This window comes from Parus major, chromosome 1A (assembly GCF_001522545.3).
Source record: "Parus major isolate Abel chromosome 1A, Parus_major1.1, whole genome shotgun sequence".
Taxonomy (NCBI): Eukaryota; Metazoa; Chordata; class Aves; order Passeriformes; family Paridae; genus Parus; species Parus major.
Window position 1 is genome coordinate 47,611,138 of NC_031773.1, and position 22,263 is coordinate 47,633,400.

General features: G+C 38.9%; 1 protein-coding gene across 1 annotated transcript; it reads left to right on the forward strand.

The window, feature by feature from the left end:
- Positions 1–2,834: 2,834 nt before the first annotated feature.
- Positions 2,835–22,237, forward strand: ST13 (ST13 Hsp70 interacting protein). The gene is made up of 11 exons (XM_015627965.3): positions 2,835–4,565; positions 5,788–5,857; positions 5,962–6,032; positions 6,553–6,619; positions 7,182–7,266; positions 9,753–9,863; positions 10,812–10,914; positions 14,130–14,246; positions 14,935–14,998; positions 16,154–16,248; positions 20,502–22,237. The coding sequence occupies exons 1-11, from the start codon at positions 4,509–4,511 to the stop codon at positions 20,628–20,630; spliced, it is 969 nt and encodes a 322-aa protein (XP_015483451.1). The 5' UTR covers positions 2,835–4,508; the 3' UTR covers positions 20,631–22,237.
- The last annotated feature ends 26 nt before the right edge of the window (positions 22,238–22,263 follow it).

Consider the following 22,263-nt stretch of genomic DNA (forward strand, 5'->3'; position numbering starts at 1 on the left):
CGGTGAGGGGAGGGGGGCGTGTCTCCTCGGCGCGTGCCGGAGCGCGGGCGCGCCGCGTGGCCGGGGAGGGGGGCGCACAGTGTCGCCCCCGCGGGTCCGGTCCGCGCTGCGGCCTTCCCGCCCTCTCCTCCCCTTCCCGCCCTCTCCTCCCCGCCCTCTCCTCCTCTTCCCTCCGGGATTAGTCCTGGCGCGTCAAAAAGACTCGTTAATTTTTCGTTTTTTTTCGTTAACGCTGGCTATTGCCGTTGCAAAAAGCCTGCCCTCCGGCCATCTCAGTGGCTCAGCATTCCAGCCTGGAAAGCCCCAGAGAAATACTTACTGAGCTAATTCTCGCATTACGCAGCAGAGTTGGTTAGCCTGTCTTAAAAAGGAGCCGAGTTTTTGGGGCGCTGAGTGGCGTTGATTTACATCCTGGTACCTAAAAGCACAAAATACCTGGCAGCTACAGTTCCTGTCCAAAGCGTGCTTTGCTCTTTGAAGTTTAATGTCTCAAAGGTAGTCGAGTTCTCCGCTCCCTGTGAGCCATTTAGGTACCTGCTGTTTACGCTGCGCGTATTCTCTGTGTGAGCGGGGCCTGCCGTAGCAGATGCTTCTCAAATTAAATTCCTCTTTGGGTTCCACCCTAAGCGTCCAGAAGCACGAGGCTCGAAGGGTTGGGATTCTTTGCTGCTGGCAGAGAACCCACAGAACCCCCGTGTTCAGCTACGGTGCCTCTACTTGGGTTTTATGGCTGCTGTGCTAAAGAACTCTTGAGAAGTGAGGGACGTACTTTGAGGTGCACGTTTTAAGCAAAGAGAATTTAAAAGATTTTTATCTAATGACAAAGTGGGATTTGTTTTAGAAAATTAGTGTTAATCACGTCTTAACAGGGTTTTGTGTGTATACGTGTATATATATGTACATATATATAGAGAAGTAAACACTGGCATTTCACAATACGTCCTGTAATGAAAATGGCTACAATGAAGTGTTCATTCGTGGTTTTTTACAGTGATAGTTAATTTTTTTTTGCATCCGAATAACAGCGTGGTTGTAAAACCACTGGTATTTAACTGAACTTGGCTTTGCAGTACTGACAGTAGATGTACCTCTGCCTAGGACGGAGATCGATGTCTGTCTCACCCTACTACAGGTCTATTCCTTTTGCTACTGCATGAAATACTTCAGTGTCTTACCCTAGGTTTCTTCCAGTACTTCTATTGCATAAATCTGAGGGTGTGGACACACTACTTTAAAAGGGAGAGGAAGAACACTGACTTCTTTTTGCCAAAGAAAGTGTTAGGGAATGCAAAGATGATTTTTCCGTGTTAATGGGAAGGGCTTTAATTTCCAGATTAATTTTTAGAGTTTGTATTTGGTGCTTGTCTTATAAATACAGTTATTACATTTAGAGCCATGGAATATTTTTTTACATATAAAATCTTCATTTAATGTTTCTGTCTCAAAAGTTTAAGAATTCTTAAGAGCAAAGCCTTCCACAGTTCTCTCAAGTTTTCTGGTTTTCTTCACATATTTGAGTAAATATTTGCCGAAGTAATACACTTGGATGGTGGTAGTGGTACCCAAATTACTTACCATGTAAAATTTGTCTGGAATTCCGGTGGGTTTCCCTCTGCCTTTGCATAATAGTGCTGTGTGTGGTAGAACTGATAAGTGCATTATAGGGCCTGATCATTCTTTGGAAACTGGTTCAAACAGCATGGCATGCCTTCAGGTGGAAATAAACTTGATCACTCTTATATCTCTCTTTGGCTTACATGTCTAATCTGAAATACATAGATTTGTTTACCTAGGTAGTGTTATGAGTGATTATAATAATGATTAAATTATACTAAAATCATCATTAAATTTTTCAAGTAAAATCTTGCTAATTGCTTTGATTTAGATTTTTTCCATAAACCTAGTGATTGTAATTTAAATTATGCTAATTACTCCTGAAGCCAGAATGGGATGCTTTATTTCTGATTAGCTGTTAATATTGCATCAGTAACCTTAAGTCTTACCTGTTTTCATACATTTGTGGTTTTTGGTTTTCTAACCCTTATTCTGCCTAGCTGTTGTATTTAATTCCTATATTGATGCTCTTTGTAGAGAAAGCATAGGGTAGTGCGTGAGCGTGTTTGGAAAGTGTTTTGACATTCCTTTTATCAAGACAGTTTTTTCATAATTGCATAAAAATGCAAATGTTTTACTTGAATTATTATGAAATGAGTCATTAAAGGAAACATTTCAAAACCCTGCAATGGAGCAAAGAAAAAATAGCAGTCCTTAAAAATAATATACAGAATCCCTAATTGATTAATAAGGCTTTTTGTCTTTTTTTGTTGTTTTGTTCAAATAGGTTTTTACCCTTTTGAATTCATGGTAATCCAATTTCTCTCTAACGATAATTTTGCTGTCAATAATAAAAGTGGTTGCAGAAATCACACTTGCAGTTCTTCCAACTAGTCATAAATGTGTCACTTTTCATGGCTGTGATGAGTGGAAATGTGCAGTCACTGTTGCAATGGAGTCCTGACAACTCCCAGTTGTTACTGGCATCACACACTTTAAACTCTTTGTGTGTCTTGTGTGTGTCTGTGCTTTTTCTACAGCTCAGTACCTGCCTTTCCCTTCAAGAGTGTCTTGTGTTTCCATATACTGCTGAGGTTTAATACGTTGCAAACATTGCATATATCCCTGCTGTGTATTCAATCATTGTTATCAAATACTAGGTTAAGAGATTTTAGAGTAACTTGCTTTTACATTATTCTGGGATTATAACTGTAGTTTAAATAGAGATTACCAGGATAGCAAAAAGATCTTCAAGTACTGTGAGTGAAACTGTTTAGCCTTGGCATAAATATTATAATATTATAAAATAGCATATTATAAAAGATGCATGTATATTAGTAAACATTTCTCAGACTGAACTAAACTTGGATAGTTTTCAGAGGGATATGAAGAGAACAGAGGGGACTGACTAAGTTGTTTCAGTCTTGAGGTGATTTAAGGTTTCAGAATTAAAACCAGCTAATAATATCTATTAGTGCTGCTAAAATGCTTTGTAATTTGTAGTTTCCTTTATGCAGAAGAAAAGTTCCAAGGCTTCACTAGATGGTCCCTGTAGTCGTCTCTGGTTTTTAGAGACTAAGAGAGTTATGTGTTCTATTGTCAGCCTACAAGGGCAAAAATTCAGGAGGAACAGTTAGTCTGTGTTCCTTTTTTTCTGCCTGGCTGGGTAATGATTTCTCAGGCTGGAGTTGTTCAATCCTCGCAGTATAAATTTGATTAAGTAATGTCAACATCCCAGGGATGCATAGAGATTGTTGCAAAAGCTTATGAACATGCTGGGCTTTGTCACTTGTTGGGGTTTGGTTGGTTGGTTGGTTTTGGGTTTTTTTGACAGTTTTCTCTTGTAAATGAGAAGTAGTTTAGTGCTGTTTGCTTGCCTTTTGCTGCAGGGCCTTGTGCCAGGACCTGTCAATCCTGTCAACTCCTTCTCCAACTCCTTCTACCCTTTCTCCCCCAGTTCATTCCTATTCTGCCTCATTCAGGTTTGTTTTCAGCCAGTTTGAGGCCTGAGTCTGAGGTGCTGCTGACAGTGGGGAGGAAAGAGGGGAGAATGCACTGCAGTAGCTTGACTTAAGAAGCTCTAACTTCTCATCCTTGGGATAGTTTTATGTTGCACTAATTCCTGAAAGCAGATAGTCCTTCCAATTCCACCTGCCCAGCCCTGTTTACCCACATCCTTCTCCTCTCCCCTGAATCCCATCTAACCTTTTTTGTAGGGCCCCAAGGAGTTGGTTGTTGAGTTCATAGAAACATTTTTATTGAAAACCATCAGCAGGAAGAAATGTGGGGCAGAGGATTGCTGGGAATGGTATTCCTTGTGGTGTGCTGTCATAGTTATGATTAGATGTTCTAACAGCTGGAGAATTCAGCCTCTGCTTTTTCCTGGCTCCTAATCAAAGTCGATAGCATGTGGAAATTTATTCTATATTGACAGAATGCTGTCTCCACCAAGACTGCACCTTAATTGTGGTGAAGGAAAAGCAGGAATATTGAAATATTTAAGAGAATTTTTTTCTAGGCAGCAGTTTTTTTCAATTGCATAAGCATTTTAGGATGTTCTCTTTAATTGTTTGACCTCTGTTCAAAAAATAATTCTAATTCTAGTAATTTCTATAATCATAATATCTAGTTTTGATTCAAACATAAGTTACATTTAAAGGAGAAAATCCATTTGAGCCAAGAGACACCTTTTCCTTTGTGAGAAAGGGTGGATGGGTGAAGGATGATGCGAGTGACTACAAGTCTCAGTGGAGTTGTACAACAGCGTGCATTGCACTACACTGAGAAAAGGTAGTGTGGGGGATGTGTACTCTGCTGCTTTGGCAGTGAAATGGATCATGTTTTGTGTTGCAACAAAAAGCTGAGATTATCAGGATTTGAATCAATAAAATACATGCCACTATTTTGGTAATCTTACTGTTTGGTTTTGTCTTTTCTGTGTTTTGCTGAAAAGTATGGGAGGCACCATACCGCCTGCTCCAGCCAATGCCTCCACAGAGGAGACAAGTAAGGTGAGATATGAAACATTTGTCACTGAAAATTGATGCTGGCAAAATTACTGAGCAGCAGAAGGGGAAAATTTGCTGTCATTTTTCACTCAGATTGGGGGGGTGGATGTTAGAGTTCAGTCTGAAGCTTGTCCATTGTGTATTGTAGAGGACTTGTTACAGATGGCTTCCTAGTTCATTTCAAGTGTTATCATGCTCCATTTCCCTAATCCTGAATGCCTGATGTTCTCTGCAATGCAAATGCCGTACAGAGTCTTGATTTCTATTTTTTTTGTTTGTTTTTTCTTGTTTCTTTATAAACCATTTCTCTAATCATTAGTGGATTAAATTATAATCTCTTCATGAGAAGAAGTATTTATGAGCATGATAAGTAATGAAGTGATCAGTTGAACTATCAAATTTTTAAGGCAGTATTGTAGAAGATGTTGGCTTCTGTGGATTTATTTTAAGGGAGAAAATAAAATTTCCTTGTAAATATTCATATCAGGATTTTTTCAAGTTTGAATTTATTTTGGAAAAAAGATGTTTTTAATTTTTTTTAACGAGACTGGATGCTGGAATTACTGGCTAGTTAGAGCAATATGGAGGTATTGTGTGTATGTACTGAATATAGTCTGACACTAAGTATGAGGACAAGCAGCTTGTATCTGTGATAATAGACAGGATGTGCTAAGTTACGGGATTCAGATGAAATTTAGTTAGAAGTCGATAAGAAAACATTTGAAATTTTGGAAAAAATATTCTAAGCACGTAGAAGTGGCAGCAATCTCAGACCTTGGCAAATGAAAACAATATGTAAATCACTATCATCAGCTTATTGTTCCCTGCTAAAGGATCTTAGCTTAATGGTATTAAATTGAGAGAATTTTTGATCAAGAGAATGTGTGAGGGGAGGCAGGAAGATTGGAAGGGTTGGTTAGTAATCACTGCAAAAGTGGATCTGAATTGGATGTTATTTGGATTATTTGTTTTTGGTTATTGAATTACAGAATTTGAAGGACCAGCTTTACCAATAATAGAAGTTCATGATTCCAAATTTGGGCTCTGAAATACTTGCATGCATGATAGGCTTAATCTGAGAGGAGGGAAAGGACACTAATATTCTAAAAATAAAATGGTTCAGCTGTATAGCAATCTGATTTTTCTAATGCATTGTTATTTATGAGAGTGGGAATAGAGCATTGGTCAGAAATAATGTGTGCTTACAAATATGTGTCTCTCTCAGGGCAAAGCAGAGGAGCGCCCAGAGGAGCCGGTTAAATCACCTGAACCAGAAAGTGAAGAGAGCGACTTAGGTGGGGAAAATTGCAACTTGGTTGCATTTTGCCAATTTGAGAACGATTCTGGAAATCCTGTCTCTGTAGATGGAGCTTAGTCTTGCTTTTTGTTTTTCCCCCAGAAATTGATAATGAGGGAGTGATTGAACCAGACAACGATGACCATCAAGAAATGGGAGATGAAAATGTGGAGGTAAGCAAAATATTTTCAATGTGGCAGTAGGAAAGATAGGAGGGTTTGACTGTAATCAAGGATAGCAGCTGAGGGAGGATGAATACTCTATTTTCTGTGTAGCCTGCTGTTGTTTTGGCTCTTTTTCTTCTAAACAGAAAACTGCCTTAAAATCACATTCTTTTCTTATTCAAGATTAGAGTCAATCAAAAAGTTCCGTGTGGAAGATCAGGTCAGAAAATGCCAGCAAAGTTTATCAAAACACCCATGCAAACTAGAGACGTAGAATTCTACCATTATTCAACTTGTCTTTCAAGTGTTTTATAGCTAAAAATAATGTTGATTAACGTCTTCAAGCTAAAAGCAAAGGTTTTATGCTTTTATTTTAAACTATTATTTCAATGCAAATTAAAATTAAGGTTCTGGAATTGGACAACTGAAGCACTTTCTCCTTTGGCAAGGTCTTAGTGTGGTAATTCTGGCCTGGACTCTACAGCTTTTGGGGTTTGTTGTGTGTGTGTTTTTCATCTTATTTTATTAGGTAACTGAAGAGATGGTGGATCAAGCTAATGAAAAGAAGATTGAAGCAATAAATGCTCTCAGTGAAGGTGATAAATTTTTTTTTAGTACTTATTCAAGTTATTAGTTTTGGCTCTCCTATTACAAAAAAGGAGAATATCTTGGACCATTTTTGAATGCTTTTGAGGAGGAGAAAACATACTTCTTGTTGGATACCCAAAACTATCTAGAACATGAAAGCTTCTTCAAGTACTGTTTGTCCAATGTAGCTGTGGTTTAGGGAAAGGTGAGAGGGGGGAATGAGGTACTGCAGCATCTTAATTCCAAATTGATCGATGTAGTAATTCCCTCCATATTGTCTCTAGTGGTTTGTCTTAATACAGTGAAAAGATGTATAGTAAAGATGTGACATTCTGTTTGATTGCATTCAAAGTTAAATATACAGATTTAACTGGGAAAAGTATCTCTTCTCCTCAAGCATTAATTTTGGAGTTTGTAGTTCAGTAACACAGCGAGAGGGAGAAAGTGATTTTTCTTTGTTGATAATGTTCTCTCTAAGAAGTGTCTATGTAACACTGTGTAAGGCAGGTTTGAGAATTCATATGCAATTTCATTACATAATGATTGAAACTTCATGGTACTTATATTTAGGGGACCTTCAGAAGGCTGTTGACTTGTTCACAGATGCTATCAAGCTGAATCCTTGTTTGGCCATCTTGTATGCCAAGAGGGCAAGGTGAGTCATAAACTGCTGATTAATGTTTCTGTCTGTTCTGTTATTTTCCTTAAAGAGCCTAAATATAAGGCAACTTGAAGATCTGTATAAACTTAAACCACATGAGGGGAAGGGAAGTGTTAATTTCATGCAGTTTCTCTTCTGTTTAACTCACCAGATTTGCTGTAGCAGCCATATAAAGAATCTTGGTAATAGGATAAATAACAGAATGGTGTTCCAAAATGCATTGTGGTAACCTTAAGGGTCCTTCCTTCATCTGACCTTCCAGGGGACACCCTGGCAGTCACGCTTGTGCTGCCTGAGCTGGGACTGAAGGGCCTTTGCAGCTACACACCCCACACTCAGACAGTCACATCAACTTTCCTTGCTGTCTTGACCCTGGGTTTCCCACAGCAGACTCTCAGACATCTGGATCTTTAAAATAATTTCATCATGGTGCAATAACAAAATAACAGCTTGAGCTTGTGTTTCTGAGGAGGGATTCCAAACAGAGGAAGCCCCGGGCTTTTATACCTTCACAGTCTGTGCTTGTGATGTCTGGGGTTATGAGCTTCTGTTGGGTCTGCGAGTGTCCAGTCACCTGGCTGGGCCACAGCTCCCTGTGCAGAGGTTAGCACCAGTTCTTGCCTGGGCCTCTCACCACCTAGAGTTCAGTCTTCAGCTGACACTGCAACTGCACATGCAGCTATATGCACTGAAAGTATTCCTCAACAATAATGCTTTTGGGATGTTGAGATAGAATAATGCTGGGCTGCAAACTCTTTTTAAAATCTGAAGTGTATTCTGGGATTAAGATGATGATTGATATGATATTCTGTTTAGATGCAAACTTAGTTAAAAATCCTGTGAATTCTCTCCCTGTTGTATCTGCTAAATGAATTTGTTAGCAGACCAGGTTCTGCTCAACAGTCTTATGTTTGAATAGGACACATCTGTATCTCAGCCCATTCTCTACCCATCTTACTGCTACTTACCTCTACTAGACTGCAGATGATGCATTGGGAACTTTCTAAATTTGTAATGCACAAACATCTTTATCTTGCTGATTCTTCAGGAAGAGTTGACAATTATGGGTTGCAGAAGCAGATTTTTTTTTTTCTGTTCTTACACAAAAGTCCACTAATCATGGATGATTTGATAATGTAATGGATCTTTTCCCTGGCAAAGTTTTATTCAAAGAGAACTTAAACTTTCATCAGATTAATTAGTGTCCTTTGTAATACAAAATACTGTTCCATTGTAATACATTTTGACTGGTACTTGCCTTGATGTTTTTTTCCTTTCCATATCAAAGTTCTTTCATGTAACACCATTTGCATACCTTAATAGTACACCGTTGCTGCTGCAACCATAACGGTATTTTTAAAATCTCTTACAGTGTCCTTTCTTCTCAGGACCGAGTGTAGCAATGAAAAATAAGAATTTTAGAAGTTTAAAAGTTCCCTCAATTTGGTCTGTTGTAGAAAGAAATGAATAATATATTAGGATGTTGTAAAACTTACCATACTGATCGAGTGCCAGGAGTAATCCATGTTTTTGGTTCTGGGTGTTTGTGTGTTTGAGAGACTAAGGGCTTTGTGGAGCCAGCAGCATAGGAATGGCTCTCATCGATGAGGTGTAGCTTTGGGGCACTTCTCTGGCACCCTGTCCACCTGTTTGTTCCTAGAAGATAATGTGTGACTTTGTGCTTGCTTTATAAGAAGACTTAATATGAAGTTACTTACAGGAATTGTTGAGAAACTTTTCAGATTCATGTAAAAGGGAGATGTAGAATTAGATGTAGAAGTTCTGACATGGAATATGTTGAATATTGAATAGTTTGACCAATTCAGGAATGTTTTTTAGTGTTTCTTTAAGAGATTTTAAATTTCAATTACTTGAACCTCCTAATGTACCACTCTACTAGTTAGTCTGATATGCTTGTGTGTTGTAAGATTTTAAGTTTTTATGTTTAACTGACAAGGGATTGAGGCTTCTTGCTGAGTTTGTGTTTGTTTTGCTGCTCTTGATTTTGATGACTCATCTCCTACCTCCATGAATCTAGCTGTTGATCCTTGTAGCCTGTGTAACTCCTCATGCTTTCTTTGTGTTATTGTATTAAAGACTGTGCAATATGGCATGCAGAATATTATTGTTGTTTTGTTCAAATTGCTAGTTGCCATTGGCCATAGACCCCAGCACCATGGGGCTGAACTGTCCTTTGCATTTTTGTATCTTCTCATCTGCTCTGAAGTTATTCTTGCTGACAAGGTTTGAGTCTGAACAATGAATGCTTTCAGTTCTTGCTCATGACTCACCTACAATGCTGGGAGGGTGAGACTAAATTTTTGTGACTTTGTTATCTATGCTACTATGAAATCTTTTTGAACTCAGCTCTTCAAATGCATTATCTCACTAGCTTGCCTGTTAGTCATCCAAAATTATTTCCAGCTTAAGTTAGTAACTTGGTATTTCAATATGTATGATAAATGTTCTTGTTCCCACAGTGTTTTTGTGAAACTACAGAAGCCAAATGCTGCCATTAGAGATTGTGACAGAGCCATCAAGATTAATCCTGACTCTGCACAGACCTATAAATGGAGGGGGAAAGCACATAGGTAATGAACTGCACCTGTACTTGATGTTATCTTTACTTGGAGGGAATAGTTTTGTTCATGCATTCTCTCCTTCTCTGTGCCTCTGAACTGTTTGTCTTGTACCTGAGAGCAGTAGCTGTGAGCCAAGACACCATTGTGCTGAATATGTGGCTTAGAGAATAGAAAGGATGATAATGATTTATTGATGGCAATTTATGAGTAGTCCTCTTGGTACTGTGGTCCCACCCCCCCTTCCTCTCTCTGTCTCATCTTCTAATGGCTTCCTGCTTTTCTGAATAACATTTTCTAATCATTTGGTAAAGATTATGGGATCTAGGACTGCTTGTTTTATTTGTTTTTGAGAACAGTTTGAATTAATACCTGTCTGTGAGCAGAAGTGCTTTGACCATTTAGTAATACCACAGTTTGCTTAAAAATTTTTAGATGTCAAGCGTATGTGTAAATTAATAGTAAGGAAGTGTGCACAGAGGCTTACATGACCACTTTAATTAAGACATGGTGCATCCAGTCACAGGGTTTGAGTGCTGAGTGTAAGAGTGTCCACTTAAACCTGAGGTGATAGAAGTGCTTCTTGTGTTTAGCTAGGGCACCTTCCCCCTGTTAGATCATTCTTTATAGCAGACAATGACATGATCTCATGGAGAGTTTTTTACTCATTGTTACTTCAAGTAGAAGTTACTCTAAGGATATGAAGCAAGCAAGCAAGCGTCCTCTAATGGTATTGTAGTGTGCAGCTTAGAGGAAACACTATTATTAAATGTTGTTAACCATTATTAAACCATTATTTAACATTATTAATCATCATTAAACCATTAAACACAGATTATTAAACTTCTGTAAGTCCTTGTAGCTCTAGGTAAAATTTCTGAGTGATGCAGGGTTAAATGTTTTGAATAGCTGCAAGTGGTCAGTTTTCCCTTCTGACTGTTGGTGTCTTCTGAATTCCAGACTTCTCGGTCACTGGGAGGAGGCTGCTCATGATCTTGCATTAGCTTGTAAACTGGATTATGATGAAGATGCAAGTGCCATGCTGAAGGAGGTGCAGCCAAGAGTAAGTGGGGAAGAATGTTGGAGGTCTTTCCTGTATTTGTTTGAGTGACATAGCTGCCTTCATGTTCTTCAACAGACGTTGTCTGGAAGAAATGTGTTCATATATCTTCCGACACTTCAGACTGAATTTATAAATACTTCTGTCTTTGGTAACAGCTGCTTATGGCTGTGAGTAGAGAAATTGAGTGTGTGGGGCTGGGCATGTAGCAGAAATATGAAATACATTCTTTCTTAAAATTTTAACAGAAGAATCTGAAGCAGTTGAAGTTTGCCAGGTATTTTAGGATCTAGACTAAAAACCTTCAGAAGAGCCAGAGATAGCTAGTAATTGATTTTTTTCCCAAGGTATTTCTGAGTTGATCAAGGCTTTGACCTTAGGCATGTTTTCCAAAGGAAGCATTTTGAAATGGTTTGTACTTTCATTAGTCAGCCCCATGAGGGCAGCCTCAGCTCTGCACAACTGGTTTTCAGCTGTTCTCCCCTGGCTGACCCCAGGGAGAATCTTGTAAGGAGAGGCTTCTGTAACACTATTGATAGCAGGCTTTCTTTTTCATGTTTTTGGCTGCTTCTTTGAAATGATTGACACACCACAGATGGCAGCTGTTGCATTGTATTGGATTTACATAGGAAGTTTGGGGGAAGGTGGAGACTGCAAGGCTGGTCTCTTGTAAGGAGAGACCTGAGGCTGCCCCTGTGTCAGAGGGAGCCAGTTCCAGCTGGTGCCAAAGCTGAGTGAGTCAGTGATGCCAGTGGTGCTTCTGTGATATTCTAAAAAGGATTTAAAAATGCAGTGTAGCAGCTGTGAGAGGATGGGCAAAAAAGAAGAAACATTTGAGAGAAGCAACCCCTCGGAGACACCAAGATCAATGAAGAAGGAAGTGGGAGGAGGTGTGCTAGACATGGGAGCAGAGATTCCCCTGCAGCCAATGAAGAAGGTCGTGGTTTAGCAGGTTGTCCTTCTTGAGCCCATGGAGATCCACAGTGGGGCAAATCCACCCTGCAGCCCATGGAGGATCCCATGACAGAGGAAGTGGATCTGCCCTGAAGAAAGCTGCAGCTCATGGAGAGTTCCCTGGAGCAGGCTCCTGGCAGGAACTGCAGCCTGTGGAGAGAAGCCTACACAGAAGCTGGTTTTGTGGCAGGAGCTGCAGCTCATGGGGGACCCATGGTGGAACACTCTGTTGGTTAAGCACTGTACCTTGTGGGGACAGCCACACTGGAGCAGTTTGTGAAGAACTGTATCCTGTGGAGAGGACATGCTGGGGCAGGAAAGAAGTGTGAAAAGGAAGGAGTAGCAGAAGTACAGTCTTATGAACTGATAACAGCCCCCATCCCACTGTGCTGTTCAGGGTAGAAGAGTGGAGAATGAAGCAGTAAAGCTGAGCTTTGTGGAGAAGGTGGCTTTAGTTTAGTCTTTGTTCCTCATCATCCTGCTCTATTTTTAATGGGCAATAAATGAAATTAATCCTCTCCAGGTTGAGTTTGTTTTGCCCATGATGGTAGTGAGTGGATGATCTTTATCTCAAGCCAAGAGCTTCTCCATCTTATTTTTTCTTCCTGTCCTGCTGAGGAGGGGAAAGTGAGAGAGCAGCTTAGTGAACATCTGGCAGCCAGTCAGGCTTAAACCCCCACAAGCATAAACATTCCTGTGTCTAATAGCTTTCAGTTTTTCTCCCATGTCTTTGCTTCTCCAGCAAAATGACAACGGAAGCTGGTTTACAACCTATTAGTCTTCTGTTTTGGAGACTATTGATCTGTGGTTAATGTAATTTGGTTTTAGGTCTCAACTGGTTTTCATAATAAGTAATACTTAATGCATGCTGAGGGGGAACCTTTTCTTTCCCAGTTAATCTGCCTGAGCACAGAAACAGCAGAGTGAGTATCTGTGATACATGGATGTGTAGTTGCTAACTGCATGGGAATTTGTGTATGTAGCTCTAGGAAGAACATAGGATCTTTTCATGGGTGATTTTCAAAATCTTTAGTAAGTGAAAACGATGCATTCATCTAATTTACTCACTTCAAGCTTTCCTAGAATTTTTTACTTTGTAGCACTTTCACCTAAAAGTCTAAGTTAAATTCTAAAAACGTTTAGTTCATTTTGAGAAATACTTAGAGCAAAAATCTTAAATTTGGAAACTCTTCATGCTTCATTAAAAAGAAAACAGAGCATTTACCTTTCTCTTAATGTCAGGATCTGATAGCAGGTACTGCATACACTATCATTCCTGCTGCCTCCAGTGTGCTTTCTCTGGCAGATGCACTTCAAGAATGATGTAGTATGGAATGAGTATCTCCTAGCTAAAACAAGTTGTATCAAAGCTCTGCTACTTCAAAAATATTTTTTTCCTTTAAAGAGTATTCTAAAAGAATACAAGAGTATCTATTGTCTTAATAGTATCTTTGTTCTTGCACCCGGGTTTTGCTATGTGTTTTTTAGTTACAGGAATATTACAGAGTAACTGTCATACTCCATTTCTGAAATCATGAACCCTTTTTGCAATTATTTATAAGGATACATTCTGTTTTGAGGAAAGCAGTGCTGCAGTTAATTCTGCTGTTAAAAGGAGCCCTGAGTGAGGAGCCTTGGGAAGTTCATTGTTAATTCCTCTTTTGCTGGGAGTATAGATTTAATAAATTTGAGGAAAAACTTAGTAAAAGGAAGCAAACTTCTTCCCCACCAGCCCTTTCTTGGTTTGGTTGAGTAATTCTTTGGTCTGCTTGTGTTGGTCTGTACATGCTGTAGAGGCATCTGAAACATCAATAGCACTATCTAGAATGTGTGTCTGTGTGTGTGTGTCTGTGTGTGTGTGTGTATGCAGTGGGAATTACCTTCTGTTGTGCCCTTTTCCAGGGCACTTGCTGGTTTTAGCCCCAGAGAAATCAGTATTTCAGCATAAAAGCATAAATGCACATGGAATAATAACATGTTCAAGTTCTAACGATGATGCAAGTTCTGAAACTACTGCAAAAAAATATGCTAGAGTACGTGTTCTGGTGAATCCAGTCAGGATTGAGTAGACATAAATGACTGACTGTCATGGGAAAGAAGTAGCAAACAGCTCCTGAAACAGAGAGGCTTTTAGGATGAGAAATAGATTCTTAGTTTTAAGAACTGCTAGAATGAGTTGGTTATGCTTACATGTGTTTTGCATTGAAATACATTGTGTGATATACTAGAAATGTGTAGGAACTCCTGGTATTCCATCGTGACAGGCTCAGAAAATTGCAGAACATCGACGAAAATACGAGCGGAAGCGGGAAGAAAAGGAAGTCAAGGAAAGAATGGAAAGGGTGAAGAAGGCACGGGAGGAGCATGAGAAAGCACAAAGGGTGAATATTTAGGCTTTAATATTTCTTAATAATTTGGAGAGTGTTAATTTTGGTTAGCATTAATTGCAGAGGAAAAAATACTTTAAATGTAAGCTTTAAATTTTAGAGAGTTGGTTTTTGTCTTGGTTACTTAACCAATAATGAAATCTGAAGAAGAGAGCATTTGAGTTAATCTGGTTTTATTGCTTGTGACAAAAACAGTCTCTGGAATTGCTACTAATCCTGTACTTCAAGAAGTCAGTTATTGTATGACTGTTCCAGAATAGTTTTCACTTAAAGCACTTATGTATCCCAAAGTGGGAGGTTTTAAATTCAGAATAATACTTTGCTTCTCTTCCTCAATTCCTGGCACAGTTTGCTTGCTTTTTCTTAATGCTTTAGTGATGTACTTGAATATGTGGGGGGTGGGTGTTCTAAAAATACAGCTGGGAAGCTAAAACAAATTGTACAGTTCATGTTCAGTAGAAACATACCCTGCATAACTAACCTGCAATCATGTACAAAATTAAGAATAGACAAAGCAATTTCTTGTCAGTGATTTTGAAGGTAGTAGAGTGCTTTGTTCAGTGTGATAGCATATCTGCCTGAAACAGTCTTGGCTATTTTTTTTCTCCTAAACCCAGTTGAGCAGTAGAAAACAGACTGCAGTTCCATTGTTTTGTGTGGAATGATGTGCTTTCATCTGCAGGAGGAAGAAGCAAGACGACAGGCAGGAGGAGCTCAGTTTGGTGGCTTCCCAGGTGGCTTCCCAGGTATTTTATTTTTAAGCACCAATACTTGAGGTGGAAGCGGCTTTTGTTTCCATATGGAGTATAACTGCAGTTTTTGTAGCATTTTTTCTCAAGATAGAAAAATCTTATGTGAAGTTTAGAACTTGTATACAAATAACTCTTGGAGCACTAGTAATAAAAGGGATGGGATTCCTTCTCTTGAAGAGGATTGATGCTGTGTAGCAAGTAGAGAGAAGACAGAAATCAATAACTGAAGGATAACAGAATGAAAGAATTCAGGTCTGGGAAAACAAAAGCAGCAGAATTTGCTTGATAATGTGTTTAAAAAATGAGTATGAAAATGTTTTCTTAATTACCCAGGGTGCCTTGAATCCATTCTGTTTAAGGACAGTAGTTTTGAAGTTGAAAATTTGGATTGAACATGAGGGAAATCTCTGCTGATTGCAAGCTGTTTTCAACAGAATAGTTCTTTAAAGAAGGTAGTGCAGATTACCTTAAAGAAAAATTATCCTTGACAGTTTCACAAAAATCAGACTTTCCATGTTATACAATTAACTGGGCAGAAACAAAGGTACTGATGCTCTTGAAGTTTGTAGTGTAGTTCAGAGTTGAGATAGGCTGTGTGTGTGCTCTAAATGGACCAGCAGCCAGAGACCACAGGTGTCATGCTTGGCACACCTGGGGAAGCTGCAGAATAGGGATTCCTTAAGAGAACCTCAAGCATTTTGCTTCAGGGATATTTTTCGTGATATTTTGTTGGAGTTTTTCCCCATTGGTGTACAATTTTTCAAAACCTAAAGTTCCTGCTACATGTAGAATGTGCCTGGGACATAATACTGAGCTGCTTCTGCTCTAAAATGTTCACCTCATGCATTCAAACTCCTTATGTTCCTGAGTTTGAGGCCTACCTCATTTAAGTTAACCAGGAAAAGAACTGTACTCATTAAAAGCCTCCTATTCAACTGGGTACAAACATGGATGAAATAAGATGTAGGTCCTAACAGAAAGAGAAGGTGAAGACCCTGCTTTCTATTGAGTGGATCAGCTGTAGCTGTAGAGAAGACATGGCTTTAGAGATGTGCCAAGGGCAGTACATCTTGGTCTCAGGGAGCATAATTACTGTGTAGGTGAGTTGAATGTTTTTCGTCATGCACTTTTCTTGTGTTGGATTTTCAGGTGGCTTTCCTGGGGCTGGAGGCATGCCAGGAATGGCAGGTATGCCAGGACTCAATGAGATTCTCAGTGATCCAGAGGTTCTTGCGGCCATGCAGGTGAGTATTTGTTCAAGTCAAAGCTACACGTTCTGAGCGAGGAAAGAACAGTACCTATGAGCCTAAGGGGAGGAAGGAAGATGTGACCTTTTGGATAGCAATGGGGTGTTTACTTATTTCTGTTGTAAAATTCTTTCCTGATGTGTGTGACTTCAGACTGTCTGGATTCAACCTTAGCTGTTTTGCAAACTAATGGAAGCTTAACTAAAGATGACACACAAACCCTGCCCCACGTCTATGATAGGCAAAACTGTGTGCTATATGCAGTTGTCATCTCTTTTGAAAAAATCTCTCAAATGGTTGTTTTCTACACATTATGGTTCACTTGCTCATTTTTTGAATGCACACACTTTACAGAGGAATAATTATGCACAAAAAGAAAAAATGGTAAAATTTTTCTTACACAATATGCTATAATAATATTGTGATGAGAATTGCCTTCCTTTTAGCAGATTAAATGTTTGAGTTTTTGCCAAAGTATTATTAGAATAGTTCTTCATCTGGCATTTTCTGAAATCATATTCAAAAAGCTTACTTCCATAGTGGGCTTGATTAATTGCTTAGTATCATAACTACTTTACTCAAGAAAAATATTTCAACAGATTAAAGGGAACATGTCTGACAACACCAGTTTTAAGGGCAGGTGGGCTAGAAAAAGTCAGAGCTATGTAGTTACATTTACATTCCTACATGATCAAGTATAAAACTGTCTTGTTCCTTTTTTGTGGATTGCTGTGATTAGAGTTACGTATTGTCCTCAGCTCATTGAAATAAAGGGATCACAAAGGAAGCTTATTCAGTATGCCCTGGAATCACAAAGAAATCATCACTTTCCCTGCAAAAGTTCATGGGTTCATTCCCTTAGTGGTTGCTGGTGTTGGAAAACACACCTTCACTTAGGCTACCACAGTCAGCAGTGTTGGCTTGCATGCAAACCATGCAGAAAGGGCCCTTGACATGTTGCTGTCTTCCTTACTGGGCTACTTCCTGCTGTAACACTGGAGTTTGTGATGAGAGGTTGCTGAAAACAGTGTTGAGGTGCAGCTAAATATTCAGTGCTTGTCACATGCTTTTAAGAAAACTCCATTGCATGCTGATTACTTATGCCCCATCATAGGGCAGGACTCTTGCAAGAATGTGTGTTGACAGTGTTTTCTGATAATGCAGGCAGGCTTTAGCATGTACAGCCTGTTAGCAAACCTTGAGTCTCTTACTGTACTCTTTGCATCAACTTTGTATCTAGATATGATTTATTAGAGTCTGATCTATGTCTACACTGCCACCTTTTCCTAAAATGTCCAACTCTGTTTTCTGGTCTTTTCTGAATTGGCCATGTAAGCTGTAGTTTTAAGACAGTAGTTTCTACTGCTTGGCATCTGCCCAGTGCAGCTACAGAATGTGTTGATGGATAATGTTAGCTGGCAGCTATTATATTATGTCTGTTATCTGAAGTAACAAAAAAGTCTGAACATACTGAAACACACAAGTTGCTGCAAAATTGTTTTTTAACTGCTAGTCTGTAGAGGCTTTTCATAGTGAGGTGTTAGTGCCAAAATGGGAATATTCTAAGAGTAAAGGCCACCTCCTCAGTCTCTTTAGACTTGCTATGATTTCATAATTTTGGAGACTATTCTCCATGAGTTAACACTGAAATGTGCCTGAGTCTTTTGACATCTTAGCAAACCTGACAACCATGTGTGCCTGAAGACAAGCCAGATTAAACAAGTTTTGCTGTTAACTTCATCTTGTCATCCACAGAAGCAAAGAACCAGATATGGCTGCCTTTGGACATGTTTAGGGGAGTTATTGCTTGTCATTTACATAAATCTTACCTAGTCTAGGTGACCATGCCCTGGGCAGGGGGATTGGCCTAGATGATCTCCAGAGGTCCCTTCCAACCCTAACAATTCTGTGATTTTATGATCTCTGCAAACCACTATAAAAACTTATTTCATGAGGAAGGTTTCTGGTTTCGTTACCTGGAGATTAATTTCTTAAAGTTTTTTAGGTTTGTTTTTTTTCTCAAAGCAGCAAAAATTCTTTGGCATTTCTTTTCACGGCTTCTTCCTGGTAGCAAGTTGTAACTTTTTGCAGTGACTTCTAATGCATGGGTGTTGAGTTCATTTGCCCCTAAGCTTTCTAGTCTCTAGAAGAATTGACTGAAATTTTAGTGTGTTTTATATTACTGTTTTGTTTGTCTGGAGGGTCGTCTAGTACTTCATATCTTGCATATACAACTGCTTTCTCTAGACACATGACATTTGCATTTTGGAGTCAAGTAGAAGTTCTTTTTATAAGGAGTGATATGTAAGATGAACCTATGGATTCCTTATTTGACATGTAGCCATATGTTAGACACAGACTTCCAAGGAAAAGTGTTAAGTTTAAAAAAAAAAAAAAAGTAGTGATAACTTTTTTCTTGGAAGTGTTATTTTTCCTTCTGCAACTAAAGACCAGAGCATTAGAAAACTGAATGTCTCCCTAGTACCATTAGTGGCATGGCTACCATTCTACCTTATGCACTAAACATTTCCCTGAAATGTTTAGAAATGTAGATATCCTCAGTCTTACGCTTTATTTTGATAATATTGCTCATCACTGTTAAACCTTGGATGTTATAGACACTCTCTGAGGTTGGGAGCTTCCAGGGAGTCACGGAAGTACAGAATCATTTACATGCTGTGAATTTATAGGAAAGTGAAATGCATAGCAGAAAACTGGATATTTAACATTTGGGATATTTAGGAGAGCTTTGATACAAACTAGTGACTAAGATTACTCAGCTTTTTGTTCCAAATTCGTATATAAGTGAAACCACAGACTTAACAACATGACATAATCTTTGTAATCATGTGCCCTATTTTGAAATCAGTTCAAGAAGCCTGAGGTTGTGAAAGTCTGCCTTTTTTCTTTCCATGGGAATCTTGTAAAGTGGAGAGGAGAATGTATCTAGTCTCTCTTTTCTGTCAGCATTCTATTTTCCATATACTTTGCAGATTATTTTCTGTGAGGGAGACAACACATTTGTAAATCCTCCCATAAGACTGGACTCTTGGTTCCCAACATGTATAAAATATGACTGAGGTGTGTGGGTGCTTTCAGTGGAGTCCACACCTACCAAATGCAATTTCGGATCAGACTTGTTAAACAGCTTTGGACTGAGTCTGATGCTGGAATAGATACAGGATGGTGTTGCTGCATCACAGACAGCTCTGAGCACACTGGTTGGGTTGTGATGGATTCCAAAGAACATGCCTGCTGTAGCAATGGGTTAGAAGTCTAGGAAGCAGTGTGTCTTTTGGTGAAAATACTTAAATGTCTTAGAACAGCAGATGAAATTACAGCTAACATCTGTGATTTGTACTGAACATAATAAACTGCTTGCACTTCTGTTGAATTAGAGAAAATTGGATTTTTTTGTAGGTATTGCTTATAATGGAAACATTTTTTCCAAGCTGAGATGTAAAATTGTTACGTACAGATTCATTATGTTCAAAACATACACAGGTAAAACAAGTAAAACCAGTTCAAGTTCAGTGGAGGCCAAAGGTATACTAGAAGTATGGGAAAAAGGTATTCATGCTTCTCATATTAAGTAGAGAAGATGGAGAGGTTTTTTTGCAGGCACTGACTTTATATGTGAATGTATTTATCAACTGCAACACAGTAGTGTGATGAGAAATAACAAGGTTTTTTTCCAAGTGGGAATTCTCAGTGGAGGTGGGGAATAACTGAGAATTAGATGCATTTTTAAAAGTCAGACATTGCCACATTGTCTGCTCACAACCCAACAGTTTCAGGCTTCCACTGCTAGAATGAAAAAGTAAGATAAGAATCAGCTGTTACTCAGAGTAGAACTTTTCTATCATGCATGCTACACACATCAAATTCCTACCTCCTTCAAAATGCATTTGAAAGATACCTGAACAGAAATAATACAGCAGATATGGCTGTGTTTGATAACTTCTGTCCTGGGGAAACAGAAGTCTTATCCTATCCCCCTTCTCACACACTGAACTATTACTATAACAAGTTTAGTAATGACTCTGGTGTTCAGTGACACAGTTTTAACAACATGCACCGTATTATTGGGTTGTCTTTAGAGACTTCTTGCCAGAAAACTAGTGTAGGCTTGTCATGTAAAAGCTGAGCAAGACTAGGTTCATGTGGAACCACATAATCACTTTTGTAGTTGTTTTACAAATGCCCTAATTTTTCTTTCTTTTTTTTTTTTTTTTCTTTTTGTCCTGTAGGATCCAGAGGTTATGGTTGCATTCCAAGATGTTGCCCAGAACCCAGCAAATATGTCCAAGTACCAGAGCAATCCCAAGGTCATGAATCTCATCAGTAAATTGTCTGCCAAATTTGGCAGTAAACCGTAAAATCCCTTGTTCTTAAAAATCATATCTGAATGGCAAGGATTGGATTTGGCTAACCAGCGTTGCAATAAAACAAACCATTTTACCTCTGATCTTCTTAAGAAGAGAAATGGGGTGTTCTTCTAAGGAGAACTGCTCTCTCGCCCCAAGTATTGACTTTATTCAATTATTGGTGTATAGAACTCAAATTATATTCAGATGACCTAGTTTTCAACCATCCCTTCTTGTCCAACAGTTGCAACCTTTCATCACAAGTATTACAGACAGCTTCCTCTGAATGAACATTCTTATAACAAATTGTAGTATTCCAGGAGTGTAAGATAAAAATATGCCATTTTTTAAAATTGCTCTCACTGAGCAAAGGGGAAAATACTTTAACAACTGAAGTCTATCTTAATTCCCTTAGGACAGAAAAATAGCAAAGGTAGGAGAAGTCTGAAGAATTAACTGGATAAAGGAATTGTCTGCAAATACAATTATTTTTTTTTTTTATGGATGATTGACTTTTTAGAGCTATTATCAGTGTAATCAGGCTAGCTAGTTACACACTGGAACTTCTGGCAGTACTGCAAACACTGTATCATTTTGATCACTATAACTGTGCAGTAAAGTTTCAGTTCTACCCTTTGCACAACCTGGCATGAAGTACATATTGTTGAGGCCACAGATGTTACTTGTTCAGTTCTTGTCCAGCACCTTTACATAACATTTAATTTATCAGTCTAGGTAGGGAGAGCAGCTTCCTGTCTGTGCTTGTGCTCTTGTCCTTTCCCAGTTGGCAGGCCCTCTGCTGGTTGCATTCACCCTTCCTTGGGGCTATGCTTACCAGGTTGCATCTATTTGGAAACTTTAGGGAAGGAATCTTGTTCCCATCACTACCTCTGTCCCACTGAATGCAAGCCATCCAGAACATGTACATGCAGAGCTACAGATCGGTGAAGGGGAGAGTACCCAACAAAATTGCAGCTCTGGGTTCTGAATTGGTTTGGGTCCTTACATGCTCAGTGATTAAAATTTCTTGGTCAAAGTCCTGCTGTCTCTGTAGAGGTGATGACTCTTCACCACATTCTGTAGTCTTCCATCTTTTCTTGTAGCCTCTTGTTTAAAAAAGAAATAAAGTATCTTGTTGTTGTGGTTTTATACCTCCATGGTTTTGAGGCTTGTGATGCGGAGGAAAAGGTGAAGTAATTGGAACAGACAGAACATTCTTCTAACACGTGCATTTATCAGCATGGGTATCTTCGAAGCAGTGTCTGAAGCTGATGACGTTCAGTGGGTTTGTCTACCAATAAAGACAGTTGCTTCTGTTTGTCTTGGCTAAAACATCTTTTATGTGGAAAGAATGACCATAGTTACCTGTTCACCCCTTGAGTTTCAAGGTTTGTGTTAATCTTTTGTAATTCTGTATCTTAAGCCATAACTGATGTTAACATTTTTAAACAAATCTGGTTTGATGTAGGAACTCAACAGCAGTTGAAAAAAGTAAATCCCCAAATGCTTTTTCTCCTACTAATGACCTGCACAGTGAAATGTGAATCTTTTTGCTTAAGAAATACAGTTCTGAATACTTCTCTTCGCCTTTAAAAATAAAGTATGGTTTTGAAAAACACTGCTTTTTGGGTTTGTGTAACTTTCT